The following is a 16626-nucleotide window of genomic DNA, read 5'->3' as shown; positions in this document are numbered from 1 at the left end:
GGCCTCTCAAATCAGCTACAGACTTTAGAGGCAATTTAGGAAGGTGAATTTCGATCCAATTCCAAGATCTACAAACTACAAGTTAGAGTCTAGCTAGAGATGCTAGATCTAGTCTAGAAGGCTGATCAATTAAAAATAAAATCAATCATTTCTAAAGTTTGTAAAATTATATTTTATAGATCTAATCTATCTATGTATAATATAGAAATCTGTCTACTATTTTAATATTTAAAATGATATGGCTGATGATATTAATTATTTTAATTGAGACATTGACATACAAAGAAACAAAATAATTAGATCTTATACTAACTCATAGACTCTACTAATACTGTATTGTATTAAACCTTTGAGTTTACGTTCCACTATCTTGACTTGACTACATTGACTAAAAAGGGCACTATCACAGTGACTATGATTATTTATAGATCTAGAATACTAGTCTAGATTATTATCCTATGATTATTTATAGATCTAGAATACTAGTCTAGATATTTATCTATGATGATGATGATAATCAACTGGTAGAGCTATAACTCATAAGTATAATCAGTATAAACAATAATATTAACTAATCACTGCATTCGTTTCATTCACTGTCTGTATCAATAATCGTGTGATGTGAAAGTGAAGTCTAGATTTAGATTAGATAGAATTGATAGATTATAAATCTACTTTCTACTATTAAAAAGTATTATTATTATAGATCTACATCTACTAATATTAGTACAGGTACTATATAGATCTACAGGCAATACACTATTGACTATAGTGACTATACTATTACAGTATAATATTACAATATAATAAATAATAATACAGCTATAGATGATCGATAGATCTAGAGTTCTAGACGTAGACTAGATCTATAAACATTCATATTGATCTCATGTATGGTCTAGATCTAGAGAAAATAGAGTGGAAATCATGACTTTATTAGATCTATTGAGTTTTTTTTTTAAATATCTTTAAATAGATCTAGAACCATAGTCTAAGTCTGGGTGTTGTAGATCTAGATATAAGAGGTCTATAGATAAGTTCGGTTTTTAAAAAATGCGCATTCGAAATTTAAAATACCCAGATTTAAGTATTAATATACCCATATTGGTAGGGCCGCGTTAATCATTTATTAGATCTATTAAAGCATGTCTATATAAAAGATATTATTATTTTTAAAAAATATTATTATATAAAAGATATAGTTGTGAATATTTACTAAAAAAAATTAAAATAATGAATTTTTTACTTTTGCCAATTAACAATCTGGCTGGCAAAAAGGATGACTCCTCAAAACTGTGAAAAGACGATAACTGCATGAGTTGGTGTGGAATTGTATTTTGTAAGACTAACTTTAAAAAAATTATCCTTCACGAGAATAAACGAAAAAAGGTTTGTCAGAAGAAAAGCTGGCTAGACTACGCAAATAATGGACCAGCCTCTCTCTCTTGATATCTTGTTAAGAACATTGGTGACCGGGAAAAGTGGAGGATTTGGTTACGCGGGACAGATGATAATGATTTCATGTACATAAAAAAATCCAGATTTTGTGTAAAATACCCAAATGTGAAAGTACTGAAAACAGCTATTTTAATGGGGTGGCCTTAAAAAAATAACTTTTGTGACGATTCCTTATTCAGGAAAATTTTATAAATCACAAAACATTGTGAGAAAATGGATGAAGTTTTTAGAGATCTAATAAAATAAAGCGTAGGAAAGTTTTACTCTCATTGAAGGTCAGTCCAAGTGACTGGAGGAGTAAATTTCTTCTTTTGCATCCTCCTGAATTTCTCCATATTGCACCATGCGCGAAAAAAAATGCGCGACGGCACTCCCCTAGTAAAAACTAGGAGCTGTTGTTCCATTAGTACAGTTCCATGATTAAACGAAATAATTTTTAGTACGCGATTCATGAATGAATATAGATCTAGGCCTATATCAACTCGGCTTCGTGGCTTTCGTAAACGAATCTTCTTATCTTATCTTATATAATACAGACGTTACTTCAAAAAAGAAGATGATTACGTCCTACGCGTCATGCATTTAGTCATGCATATTAACCAATGACTTAAATTCTGCCAAGTCACTGGTTTTCCTGGCTAGCTCAGGCAACCCATTCCATGCTCTAATAGCACTAGGGAAGAAGGAGTATTTGTACAAATTTGTCCTAGCATATGGGACGAGGAATGTGCCTTTATTTTTGTGTCTTTCAGAGTATTTTATTAAATGTTGTTTTTGTATTTGAAGATTATGGTTCAGTGTTTTATGTATTATTGCTACTTTACTTTTGAGCCTTCTGTCCTGAAGGCTTTCTAAATTTAGTGATTTTACTAAAGGTGTTACTCTAGTCAAATGTGAATATTCGTTTGTTATGAATCGCACTGCTCTATTTTGTGTCTGTTCTAGTTTCTTAATGTTTTCTTGAGTTGAGGGGTCCCAAACAGAGGATGCATATTCTATTATTGGCCTAACCAAGGTTAAATAACATTTTAGTTTTATGTTCTTATTTGATTTATAGAAATTTCTTTTAATAAATCCTAATGCTTTGTTTGATTTTTTTGTAGTTTCATCAATATGTGGATTCCATGACAGTTTTTCATTTATTATAACACCTAGGTATTTTGCGTTTTTAGTCTGTGTTACTGGTTTGACATGGATAAGATAAGTGGAATTAATTTGTTTTAGTTTTTTTGTTACTCTTAACAACTGACATTTTTCTGGGTGGAAAGACATGCTCCAATTTGATTCCCATTTCTGTAATTCATCTAATTCTCTTTGTAAAATATCTGTGTCTTGTGTTGTTTTTATTGTTCTATATATTATGCAATCGTCTGCAAATAATCTGACTTTTGTTCCTGAAGTAATGCAATTTGGTAAATCATTTATGTAAATTAAAAATAGTAGTGGACCCAAGACTGTTCCTTGAGGTACACCTGAGTTTACTGTTATTGGTGTTGATTTAGAGCCATTTATTATTACAGTTTGTTCTCTCCCTATCAGAAAGTCTTTAATCCACTGATGCAGTGGACCATTAATGCCGAAATATTTTAATTTTTTAAGCAAACTATGGTGGTGAACTTTGTCAAAAGCCTTAGAAAAATCTAGTAAGATAGCATCTATTTGTTCGCTATTATCTAAACCTTTTGAAAAATCATCAATTAGTCCTATTAATTGTGTTTCACATGATCTATATTTCCTAAAGCCATGTTGGTATGGTGTGAGGACATTATGTTTGTCTAAGTGGTTTATGATGTTGCTACATATTATGTGTTCTAGGATTTTACATGTGATGCTGGTAAGTGATACTGGTCTGTAGTTTCCTGGGTCAGATTTTTCTCCTTTTTTAAATAGGGGGGTGGCATTAGCTTCTTTCCAGTCCTTTGGTACTCTGCCCTGGTTAAGTGAAGCCTGAAAGAGTATTTTGAACACTGGGGCTAGCTCATTACTTAGTTCTTTGAGTAATCTAGCTGGAATACCATCAGGTCCAGAAGCTTTATTTGGTTTGGTGTTGGCTAATAGTTTTTGAATTCCATTTTCTTGTACTACTATATCTTCTATGTTGTCTACTTGGTTCAAATTCAGTAATATGTCTTTGTCTCCTGGGGCTGAGAATGCTGATGCAAAGTATTTGTTTAGAATGTTTGCTTTAGTTTCATTATCATTATGTATTATGTTATGTTCATCTTTTAATGGCGCTACGCCTGTTGTTTCCATTTTCTTAGACTTAATGTATGACCATAGGTTTTTGTTGTTGTCTTTAGATATTACATTGTTTATGTATTCACTCTGCAGCTGTCTGTTTACTTTTTGGGTTAAGTGTTTAATTTTTATATACTTTTTGTAAACTCTTTCTGCATTAGTTTCTTTAAATTTTCTATATAGGTTTTCCTTCTGTTTACAAAGCTTCTTTAGTCTATTATTAAACCAGCATTTATTTATTTTGTTTGATGTGTATTTAGTTGGTATTTGATTTTCTATAATGCTTTTAAGATGGTTTTTAATGAAATTCCAGAGGTCATCGACTGGTTGGTTAATTTCTTTTTCTAATAAGAATGTTTGTTGAAAGTTTAATGCAGCTTGGTGTAGTTGTGTTAGGTTACATTTATTCCAGAGTAAGATTTTTCTTTTGGGTTTTATATTGGCTACTGCTTTTATCTGACTGTGTATTTTTATGATCTCATGGTCTGATAGACCAGGGATAATATCATAATCAACTACTAATCCAGGTCTGTTGGTTAAGAAGAGATCTAATGTGTTGTTTAATCTAGTTGGCTTTTTAATGATTTGATCTAAACTTAGGTTGTGTAAGGTTTCTATGAAAAGCTCATTTATGTCCTTAAGGTTTTGGTGTTTATCTATGGTTAGTGTTTTCCAATTTATATCAGGTAGGTTGAAATCACCCATAATCCAAAAAACTGCATTTTTATTTGTCTCTTTAAGTGTCGTAATCTGATTACATAGTTCCTGCATGTATTCTAAACTAGAATTTGGTGGTCTGTAAATGCTGCCTATTATTAGGGATGTTGAGGTGGTATTAATTTTACAAAATGTTGATTCTATATTTTTTGAGTTAGGTAAGGTAATTTCTTCTGCTATAAGAGTGTTTTTTATTGCTAAAAGAACTCCTCCATGATTATCAGCCCTATCTTTTCTAAAAATTTCATAATTACTATTGAAAATTTCTGCATTATAAATTTCAGCTTTAGAAAACCAAATTTGAATGTTTATTTGATCAAAATGTGAAATGAATGGACTTTAATTAATATGTTAATGTATTAAAGTATAAAACTATCTGTGCGAAGAGAAGTTTTATCATCTTAGAGTTGAATTAGAGTTTTAGATCTAGGGATGGGATTATAAAGTAAACAATTAAACGAATTAATATTTAGTACGCGATTCATTACGGTATTGTCTAATGAAAGAATGTTCGTCAGGAAATCTGTAATCACAGATATAAGGAACTAATTAATGTAAAAAATGCTTTTGAAACACAAAAATGAAGGTTAATTTTATTATATAATGAAATCAATGGATCTTCTTTTGTATTTTCATGTGTCAAAGTAAAAAACTATCTGCGCAAAGTGTATTTCTTAAAATTAGATCTAGGTCTAAATCCTTTCTATCTTTTCTCATGTCAACATTGTAGACATGGCCTAGATCCATAAAATACTATAGCTGTAATAGAGTCGGACAACTTTATTTTTTTTGAGGGTCTTAAGTTTGTTTTAGGGCTACAATACATACACTACGGTCTAAGTTGGTACCCAAGGAACATTCCTGCCTAGTTTTATCAAGATTGGTCAAGCGGTTTTGATGTCTATAAGTAACATACATCCATACATACACCACACATTCTACTTTATAATATAGATTAGGTTTCCCACCTCACAGTATGAATTTATATTTCATTTTATGTTAAAACTGTTTGCAGGTTTGTTTTTTATTGTAAAAAAGAGAGATGTAGAAACATTAGGGGATGGGTAGACAAGTTCTGTAGAAATGTGAGCATTCGATAGAGAAAGACGGACAGACAAACAACGTACACGAGCATTTCAAGGCAGGTTAATGACCTGTGATGAGATTCATTGGATTTCTACTCCCGGGGTGTGTTTTCAAGAATTATAATTGATTCAAAATTTATTGAATGAAACCGTACACGTGTACATAAGTACCCAGACAGATATTTTTTAAAGAAATATTCATAAAGTTATAATATAATATGAATCTTGAATGGTCGAAAACAAAAATGTGTATTTTATTTCAAAAAACACATAGAATAAAAACTATAATTATTGTCATGAAAAATTCAACGTCATCTTATAAATTATTTTTTTTTTGGAGCTGCGTCTGTGATGTATTAAATTATAACTAATTATTTATTTAGTATGCACGCAATAAAAACCATAGTAACCAGAATAAGATTGGCCTTCGGATGAACGATAAAAAACTATTTAAAATTGACGGAAATAGGTGGCAGCAACCATCTTTTAAAAAGTGGTAGGATTCCTATTTTTTTTAATTTGATAAATGTATTTTTTTTCTCCCTTTCCTCTGTCAGTAAAGTTTGTAAAGCCTTGCCAACTGACAACAAAAACAAATAAAAAACAAAATTTCTAACCAAGAAAATACTTCCTATTTATTCAAAGCGCTTGCACTTTTAACACATATGGGGACATTTAAACATTACTATATCCACTCTTTTATTTTTTAAAATTCTTTGTCTCTCTCTCTCTCTCTTTCTCTCTCTCTCCGATAGTGTGTATATCTCGCACACAATTACAAATGTCCTAACTGTGAATTGCGTCATCAACATCTGTGTCCCAACGTCAAAAGTCAAAATGTGCGTGCACTGGTTCTACTAAGAGCGGGCACACAACACAAGTACTCCAGCTACTGCTGCCAAAATGAAAGAAAACCCAGCTAGAAGAAATGAATAGCCAAGCAAGGAGGAACTCGGCGCGTACATTATTAAAAAGATGATGAAAGCCAAAAGCCAAGAGATCGCTGTGGAACAAACACAAAACTTATTGACATTTCTCGCAAATAATAAATTACCCATCAATCAATAGATCATACAGAAATAATACAATAAAATAATAAGACAGACTTAATGAATATTTTTTTGTTCTTAACTCCCCCACTCCCGCCATACTTTAAAGGACTGAAACTTGTAAAAATGTTAAGTGGCGCGTCTGAATCAGAAGGGGAAATAAATGGAACCAAAAGGTTGGCCACCCCTGATCTACGCCATGGGTTTGCTCAAGGCTTAAGTGTTTTGTATACAAATACTACCTAGAAAAAGTTTGTACACATTATTTCTCCCACACCCAACCTGGGATCAAGCTGAAATTTTGCACAATTATTTCATTTACCTGGCAAAACAATAATCAATAAGAAATCGAACCAATTAGTTAATTAACTATCATTATTAGTAATTAATTATTTAATTTGGTATCAGACAAGGGAAAGGAATTGTACTCACTAATAAAGTGGTATAAGTTGAATTAGTCCCCTTTATACTTTGTAGAGAGAAAAGCTTAAAACTAAAAGTAGAGAACTATAAAACCTATTGTCATAATAGTTAACCTAACACAGTGGTTAGTGCACTGGCTTGAGATGAAGCTGAGAGTCTTTAGCACGCGAGATCGAATTCAGGTCGTTCACCTTTGTTTTATAAATGCATTTAAAAAGTGATCACTCAGATAGTCTCTTCTTCCCCCCCCCCCCCCTTTCCTTTCCAACTGGTCCAGATGAGTGACAGGATCATATCGCATTGAGAAAGCTAAAAGCATGAAATTGCGCTAAACAAAAACAAAAATTTTCGAACCTGGGGTCCTGGGTTCGAATCTCTGTGAACACTGGGATTTGAACTTTGGGATTTTTAGGGCGCCCCTGAGACCACCCACCTCTAATGATTACTTGACTTTGGGGAAAGTAAAAGCAGTTGGTCGTTGTGCTGGCCACATGATACCCTGCTTCTTAACATTGTTCAAAGAAACATTCGACATGATCTGTCCTCGCAAGCTTCTTAACATTGTTCAAAGAAACAGTTGATTTCGACATGATCTGTCCTATAGATCGCAAGCTTCTTAACATTGTTCAAAGAAACAGTTGATTTCGACATGATCTGTCCTATAGATCGCAAGCTTCTTAACATTGTTCAAAGAAACAGTTGATATCGACATGATCTGTCCTATAGATCGCAAGCTTCTTAACATTGTTCAAAGAAACAGTTGATTTCGACATGATCTGTCCTATAGATCGCAAGCTTCTTAACATTGTTCAAAGAAACAGTTGATTTCGACATGATCTGTCCTATAGATCGCAAGCTTCTTAACATTGTTCAAAGAAACAGTTGATTTCGACATGATCTGTCCTATAGATCGCAAGCTTCTTAACATTGTTTAAAGAAACAGTTGATTTCGACATGATCTGTCCTATAGATCGCAAGCTTCTTAACATTGTTCAAAGAAACAGTTGATTTCGACATGATCTGTCCTATAGATCGCAAGCTTCTTAACATTGTTTAAAGAAACAGTTGATTTCGACATGATCTGCCCTATAGATCGCAAGCTTCTTAACATTGTTCAAAGAAACAGTTGATTTCGACATGATCTGTCCTATAGATCGCAAGCTTCTTAACATTGTTTAAAGAAACAGTTGATTTCGACATGATCTGCCCTATAGATCGCAAGCTCTGAAAAAGAAACTTTTTTACTTTTTTTTTTCTTAGTGCTTTTAAAATCGCCAATAAGAATAAAATAAAATCGCCAATAAGAACAGTTTCAATCCTTACCTGATACAATCATAGATATTCCCGCAATAAGAAGTGACTCCGAGTTCCCTTTCAATTTATCCGTGAATATTTTTAGAACAACAAGAAGAAAACCCAGATTTAGGCCAACAAAACCCACTATTCCAAATGCCTGAGTCATAGCTAAAGCATCTGCATTTGAAGACCAAAAGATAAAACATTTTTTTATAAAGTCTTGCTGAATGACTATATTGACTATATCTGTGAAATGATTTTTCAAAATTATTGTTTATCTAGTAGATTGTGTACTTTAAGTTACATTATAATTTTCGAGATCCTACGCCAACAATTAGAGTCAACTTTCTGTTTTTAGTGTTGAGTTACTACAGAACATCTTTCTTGTTACTCCTTGAAGGCATTAAAAGATAAAACTAAATATTGTCATATGTTCATTGTGATATAGGCATAGGAATTGAAGGCATGGGCATTAAAGCTATTGCCGTTAAAGACATAGGCATTAGAGGCTTAGCTATAGCCCCCCCCCCCCCCCAAGAAATATTTAGCACTGACATATAGGCAACACCAGCCATAGCTTATGGCCCCTAGAAATATTTAGCACTGACATATAGGCAACACAAGCCATAGCTTATGGCCCCTAGAAATATTTAGCACTGACATTTAGGCAACACAAGCCATAGCTTATGGCCCCTAGAAATATTTAGCACTGACATTTAGGCAACACAAGCCATAGCTTATGGCCCCTAGAAATATTAAGCACTGACATATAGGCAACACCAGCCATAGCTTATGGCCCCTAGAAATATTTAGCACTGACATTTAGGCAACACAAGCCATAGCTTATGGCCCCCAAAAATATTTAGCACTGACATTTAGGCAACACAAGCCATAGCTTATGGCCCCTAGAAATATTTAGCACTGACATATAGGCAACACCAGCCATAGCTTATGGCCCCTAGAAATATTTAGCACTGACATTTAGGCAACACAAGCCATAGCTTATGGCCCCTAGAAATATTTAGCACTGACATATAGGCAACACCAGCCATAGCTTATGGCCCCTAGAAATATTTAGCACTGACATTTAGGCAACACAAGCCATAGCTTATGGCCCCTAGAAATATTTAGCACTGACATTTAGGCAACACAAGCCATAGCTTATGGCCCCTAGAAATATTTAGCACTGACATTTAGGCAACACAAGCCATAGCTTATGGCCCCTAGAAATATTTAGCACTGACATATAGGCAACACAAGCCATAGATTATGGCCCCTATAAATATTTAGCACTGACATATAGGCAACACAAGCCATAGCTTATGGCCCCTAGAAATATTTAGCACTGACATATAGGCAACACCAGCCATAGCTTATGGCCCCTAGAAATATTTAGCACTGACATATAGGCAACACAAGCCATAGCTTATGGCCCCTAGAAATATTTAGCACTGACATATAGGCAACACCAGCCATAGCTTATGGCCCCTAGAAATATTTAGCACTGACATATAGGCAACACAAGCCATAGATTATGGCCCCTAGAAATATTTAGCACTGACATATAATATCTGGACTTAAAAAGGGCCCCATATCTCAAATAGCTTAGGACTTTTTCAAGTCTAAATACGGGCCTAATTTAAGCCAAAAGAAAGCTTGTGATTTTCAGTTTTAAAAAAACAACTAAATAGGCCTACAACACTATTCCCGTATGCCCGAGATGTGGCCTTTGTACATGTTTTCAAAGGCGCTGTAATCTTCTTATTATTATTCAAACTTTGTTTTTGATTTCCTAACAAAACATCGGCTAACGCAACATCTTTTTAATACACATGTAGGCCTAGTTAGATCTAAGTTTTAGTCGGCATTTTATAGTCTTCATAGTTGTTTTTTTTTTCTCACGTTCATTTTCGTGTGGTGCGAATCAAACTCTATAAATACATTGGATAATTTAGATTCCAGACTTTATTCTATATAAACTGTATGCTTTTATATAGGTTACATCTTTAAATCTCAAGGTTGTTATTGCCGGAAGTGTTAATGGCTATTAGCACTCCACTACCTATCTATAAAATGCTTCCAACGGCATGCGTCTCAATTAGCCTCTGACAACCAGTCCATCTCCTGGCCTTCACATGTGGATATTGAGTCCAGCGAAACTGTTTTCACAGAAGTGGTGAAGGCGAGTAACTGGCACATAAACCAGTAAGCTTCAGTCAGGAGGGGCTCTTTAGCCATGGCTGGCTACCCATCTAGGAGAAGGAAATTCAGACCTCTTCTGCCATGCAGCTATACCCATTCATGGAAAAGGCTTCGGGTGTCAACCTTGAGGAATAAATCAAGAGCCGGCGACCCGTCGACAGTTTGCAGAACTCAGTCCATATCTTTAAAATAAAAAAAAATATTCTATATATTATTTACCGGAAGGTGTCCCATCCAAAAAATTGCATCCACTAGCAAATTTAGGTGGTGAATAGCTGCATGATCTCCACAATCCTATGTAAGGAAGGCTTCTCCCTTCTAGAGGATCAAAATATCCTCTAGTCCATGACGTGGTTGTAAAGGAGACCCAACTGTTGGAGTGTAATGTCAAGAAAATGTTATGTAAACATACTCGGCCATTACATCATAACAGTCATTCCAATTTTTCAAACACCTATCAGAAAACAAAAGTAAAAAAAACAACCTTTCAGACCTTGAGACATGTAGGGGCAGTTGATGTAAATCTCAACTCTGTCTATGGTCTACTGTTAATGAGGGTGTCGTGTGGCCAGCACAATGACCAACAGACTTTATTTCCCCTACGTATAATAAGAACCTATAAGAGTTGAGTGGAGTTAAGGGTGCATGTTGAGTGGAGTTAAGGGTGCATTTGATTAAGTCATGAAGTCCAAAACATCAGTCTTCATTCGGATTCGAACTCGACACTCTCATTTCGGAAGCTAAGCGCTTTACACAAGCTTCAGATGGACTAAAACTCTCAATGTGCGGCCGAACAATCCGAGGTCACACAGGTCTCACCAGCCTCACGAGGAGACACAAAACCGCAGCGCAAAGCCTTCAGCCCCCTCCCCCTGGATGACTAATGTGGTCATCATCGACCCACAAGAGACGAGGTAAATTATACATTTTGACCTAACTCTGGCATGACTTTGTTTTCTTTCCTGTGTTGGGTTCCACGTTTTTTTAAAGCTTGTAAGTGATGCTAGATAAGGGTCTTCTACGCGAGTGATCGTTCTTCGTTATATTTAAGTTGTCACCCTTGTTAGTCTCTAAGTTTCTAATTTTGTTTACACCAGCACTTTTGGGATATACTGTGGTGTCAGAACTGTCTATACACATTATCGAAACACCATCCTAATTCTGTTATACCATATTATAATCCGTTATATCATTACCTGCATGCCTGTGCAACAAAGGCAACTATCACGGCTATTCTCATAAGCAGCGTAGCTCTCATAAAACTATCTTTGAGAGTCATCTCAGGTAGGAATGTTGAGGCTAAAACAAAATTCAGGATAGCAACAATAAGTAGGAAAACTTTGAATCGCCATTCCCTTCAAAATTAGTTTATATTATAAGCCAAAGCCCTAGCTGGCTGACTGAACTTTTAGTCACTAATTCTCCCAGTTTGGCTGGTCGAATACTTACCACAAATTAGGAAAATCGAAACAGGATCACAATGACTCCACAATGACCTGCTGTCAAAAAACGAAAAAAAATTAACTGTCTGGCACTATCACGAGAGTCTCGGTGCTCGCATAGACCTTCCTTCGGGGAGAAGTGCCTGGAAAAGAAGAGGCAGACAGAGAAAGCAATAAGAAGACAACATTTAAAGAATGGACGAGAATATAGTCAAAAGCTTGGAGAGGAAATGGAGAGAGAGGGTCGACAGATCATGTGTGGTGCCCAAACGGTCCAAGAAACTAAGAGATAGGTGAAGATAAAGTCGAATCTGTTATATCTTACCGTTGACGTGGAAAAAATAAGCTTTTTTTTTTTTCATGTCATAGATCTCTGTACTTTATTTTCCCTAAACGCTATTTTGTGTGTGTGTGTTTACATTCATCTCAAAACAGTTTCATAAACCCAGCATACAAATATTTTATTTCAACTACTTTCACTCTATCAAGTCTTCATTAACGCTTATTAGTGCGTAGCTCGCCAGTGTGGACACTTCATTAAATTAATAAAAACAATCCGCTTTTTACATAGCTTATATCAACTTACTCAGTCTGTCTGGTACAAATCTTGACCAAGCCATTTGCCCCATTTCCCATTATCGATCAAGCTGAAACTGTATACAATTATTCAGTGTCGATGACAGCTTATGAGCAATCCAAGTGAAGTAACCAATTAGTTAAATAATAAGTGGTAATTAATTAATTTTGTTTTATATAGATAATGTGAGATAAATCTTGCAGTATTGAAAGATATGGCAGTAATTGTCCCATCTTTACCTTATATAAGCTTTGCTTTTAAAAAAAGAATGTTTATTTCGTTTGTTTTCTCTTCTTTACACTATAGGAAATAGAACTCGCTGGAACAATGTGTGTACACAGAAAATGGAATCTTATTAAAGCTAGATCTACATCTATGTATAAGTTTCTATAAGTCTAAGTCCTAGATGAGTATATATCTAGCTTACTGAATGGCTCATCATTCATTCTTCCACATACTTCACATAGGGTGGAACAAAACACACTCAGTTTTAGGCTTACCATGTACGTAGCCCCTTTTCACGATCAAAACGGCCCAGGTGAAATATTCTCAAAATGTTTGATCACAGTTGCATCCCAATTCGTTTTCATAAAGTTGACCAGTGTTTAATAGTCTAATACAAAATGATACTTCCTTCACACAGACCGAGATATGTATTATATATAGGTACGTGTTCCTTTTTATGCACTTAAGTACACTTTTTTTTGGGTGAACAGCTTTCAATAATACTCCTTCACTTTTAAATGTCTTTGTAAACACTTTATAAAAACAAGCATTTTGGTGCGTACTTTTTTTTTACCAAGTAGACATTCTCTGCGAGAAATACCTTCAACACCAGCAGAACCTTTTTCGTGTCTTTAATGACTCCGCATGGCAAGACAATAGAAAAGTACAGTACAAATCAAAGCATAATCAAAGTAATCCAGAACCAGTACAAGCAGGCCACTAGTGCAGGGTACTTCAACAACAGCATTGAGGACTGTTGGAGTAAGACAAGGCTGCCTACTCTCACCAACACTTTTCAATATCTTCCCTGAAAGGATAATGGAATATGCCCTCTAGGGCTATGAAGGTATTGTAAGCATTGGAGGAAGAAGAATTACTAACTTGCGCTTTGCAGGCGACATAGATGGTCTGGCAGGAATAGAAGAATTAGCTGACTTGGTGATGCCCATAAACAAGACTTCTGCAACTATATGGTATGCATATCAATGCCGAAAAAAATACACATTTTGACCAATAGTTTTTAAAGGGGCATCAACATTGGTGGCGAAAAGCTGACAAGTATCAGTAGTTTTTAAATACCGCATAGCTATAGTCTCAGATGAAGGAACCAACTAGCCAGAATTGCACAGTTCACAGCAGCACTTTCTCTCTACGCTATGATCCTATTACTTTCTCACTACGCAATGATCCTATCACTTTCTCACTACGCTATGATCCTATCACTTTCTCACTACGCTATGATCCTATCACTTTCTCATTACGCTATGATCCTATCACTTGTCTCAGTACGCTATGATCCTATCACTTTCTCACTACGCTATGATCCTATCACTTGTCTCAGTACGCTATGATCCTATCACTTTCTCACTACGCTATGATCCTGTCACTTGTCTGGACCAGATGGACAATTAGGAAGGGGAGGGGAAGAAAGAAAGGAATGTCTGGGTGTCTCTGGTGGGCTAAATTTCAGCTTGATCCGAGATTGGGTGTCGGAGAAATAAAGAGTACAAAATGATTACAAGACAGAATGAGTTGATATAAGCTTTATACAAAGGAGAGGAGTCAGAAAGAGAAAGTAATGGGAAGACAACATAAAAGAATGAACAGGTCTGCATTTAAAGACATTCTGTCTAATACAAAAGACAGGGAGAAATGGAAAAGGATTCAATAGATCTTGTGTTGTGTGCCCCATCGTGCTTTTAAGCAGCTGATGGTGTCACGGGTTCGATACCCCGTTTAAATCAAATTTTATTTAACTTATTTTTTTTTTATTTTATTATATTTTAATTTTAATAATAGACGGAGGTATTGTCCTTTTTTTTTTTAAACAACTATTTTTCTAAATGTTTTTCTTGTCACAAATAATAATTGCCTTTGTGATCTTGTTGCAGATCTCATTTGTTGTGCGGTCTTTGTAGGTGGCACCTAGGATCCTTCTACACTCTACACCATCGCCAGAATCTCCTTCTCTAATTCTGCATTTAGCGTCTAGGTTTTGCAAGCATACAAAAATCTTTAAGTACTTATAGAATTCAAGGGTCAAACAAGTGTGTGGATTAGTATTGTGGGGGAGATGGATCCGTTGAAGGATGCCCGCAAACAAAATATGTTTGGGTGGGTATCATTGTAATGTAGGCTATTCCATAGAAAAATAAAAATTGAATAAATAATAAACAATGGCTCAAGTAACACTGATCAGTAACGCTTCATCTTTTTTTTTACCTTATAGAACTCAAGGGGCAAACAAAAGAGAAAGAGAGAGAGAGAGAGAGAGAGAGAGTGTGTGTGTGTGTGTATTTCACAGTGTGAATTAAAAAATTCTAATTGTCGAAAAGTCTTTGGATGGGATTGGGGGTGGGGGGTGAGCGTTTTATAGGAGGACGCAAAAATCTATATAGTTTAGTGCGAAAGGGGGGGGGAGTTACAATGCAAACCTGTTATTTTCCTTAGAAGCCCAACCAATGTGCCAAAGAGTTGTGTGTCCTATCCAAAGTTGTGGGTTGCTGGCCCTTCTGTTGAAAGAAACAAAAAGGGCAACTCCTGCCATTCAAAGACTAGAAAAGTGCATCTCGTGTTTGGTACTTTCAATACTTGAGGCAAAGCCGGTTAGTAAAATTAGTTAAACCATGCTGGTTCACTTGAATAGGTTCATCTTTCTCAGTCACCAATCCTTTAGTCGATCGATCGTCTTCGTCCATTCCTCTCTGGTTTTTGCCTTAAGTAGAATCTCTTCCAGTGACAGGCCTGTCCACTCTTTGATGTGGTCTTTCAGTCGCTTTCCCTGTCTGCCTCTTCTTTTTTTTTCCTGGTACTGTTCCCTGAACGAAGGTTTTTTCGAGCCCAGAATCACAATTCCAAATTGCAAGTTTAATAATTTAATCGATATAAACTTCATTAGAGAAATGAGCAAGCACTATGATATAAGGAATATAATGACTCCACATTGTAGAAATAAATCGACAAGGTCACAATGAAAACATGATCTCTCCAAGGTTATCTCCCTTGTTATCTTTTGTGTGTCCAATGAAAGAGGAAGCAATCCGATAGTTCTCGGAATGACACATGAAACCAAAGAGGGAAGGGGTTACCAGGGAGAATCCTTGTTATACTTGATCTAAATCTTGACGTTTCAATATGTTATTGATTTAGATTAATTTGACAGCCTAGGTGTTTCAATCTTTAGCAACGATAATACCGATCAAACTAATAGTTACAAAACTTTGAAAGAAAGCACTGAATCGTATTGGTAGCTACTTTGTTTCTTTTTACAAAACTTATATTAACTCTGTCTGGTCAAAAGTTTGTATACGATATTTCTCCCACACCCAATCTCGTATCAAGCTGAAATTTTGCACAATTATTTTTTTTTAACTGACAACACAAGAATCAATAAAAAAAAAGTAACCAATTAAGTAATTAATTATTGGTAATTAATTATTTCGTTAGGTATCTCAAACAAGGGAAAGAATTTGTACTTGACTGAAGTGGTGGTATAAGCCGAATTAGTCCCCTTCATACATGGTAGTTTTAGTCTAAGTGAACACAACATAGGACGAGGCTATAATGTTGAACTGTTTCCGTTACGAGCCTTTAAAAGTCTACTAAAGAAAGCATGTTTAGTTGATGTTAACTCTTTGTCTAATCTAACATCTTAGATTTTTATCTCTCCAATAACTAATGATAAAGTGTAGGAAACAACGACATTTTAAAATAGAATTGACACTCTTTGTATCGTTCAGTAACAACTATCAACAAATGTAAGGAATTAGATATTGTGGTGTAACAAAATGAGCTAAACAGTAAGTTTTTATTGGGAAGATTTGAGGGGAAAGCTGGGGGTAGAGGAGATTGACACCGTGAGCTTCCCGCACCTTGTGACACCCACTCTGGTGACGCCACTCGTTATAGTTTGT

At 35.2% G+C, this 16626-nt stretch overlaps 1 protein-coding gene across 4 annotated transcripts; it reads right to left on the bottom strand.

Annotated features, from left to right (window-relative positions):
* Positions 1-6113: 6113 nt before the first annotated feature.
* Positions 6114-13135, bottom strand: LOC106064688 (uncharacterized). 4 transcript variants are annotated; one of them, XR_008776441.1, is made up of 7 exons: positions 12988-13135; positions 11918-12053; positions 11665-11767; positions 10688-10839; positions 8294-8443; positions 7084-7161; positions 6114-6501 (listed from the first exon to the last, which is right to left on the bottom strand). XR_008776441.1 is itself a non-coding variant. In XM_056019325.1 (6 exons), the coding sequence occupies exons 3-6, from the start codon at positions 11745-11747 to the stop codon at positions 6356-6358; spliced, it is 531 nt and encodes a 176-aa protein (XP_055875300.1). In that variant the 5' UTR covers positions 11748-11767; positions 11918-12053; positions 12988-13135; the 3' UTR covers positions 6114-6355. The 4 variants fall into 4 exon arrangements, 2 of the variants coding, with proteins under 2 accessions (XP_055875300.1, XP_055875301.1); XM_056019325.1 differs by lacking the exon at positions 7084-7161; XM_056019326.1 differs by lacking the exon at positions 7084-7161 and having other exon boundaries at positions 11918-11967.
* Between the last annotated feature and the right edge of the window lie 3491 nt (positions 13136-16626).

Source organism: Biomphalaria glabrata, chromosome 2, assembly GCF_947242115.1.
Source record: "Biomphalaria glabrata chromosome 2, xgBioGlab47.1, whole genome shotgun sequence".
NCBI lineage: Eukaryota > Metazoa > Mollusca > Gastropoda > Planorbidae > Biomphalaria > Biomphalaria glabrata.
This window is presented reverse-complemented; position numbering and strand designations above follow the sequence as displayed.

Bases quoted from the DNA above. Each gene is read 5' to 3' on its own strand.
- LOC106064688 (XM_056019325.1), bottom strand. From the start codon at position 11,747: ATGACTCTCAAAGATAGTTTTATGAGAGCTACGCTGCTTATGAGAATA. The intron at 10,840-11,664 runs GTAATGATATAA...ACACTCCAACAG, and splicing joins TTTGTTGCACAGGCATGCAG to TTGGGTCTCCTTTACAACCA. The intron at 6,502-8,293 runs GTAAGGATTGAA...TTTGTTCCACAG, and splicing joins AATATCTATGATTGTATCAG to CGATCTCTTGGCTTTTGGCT.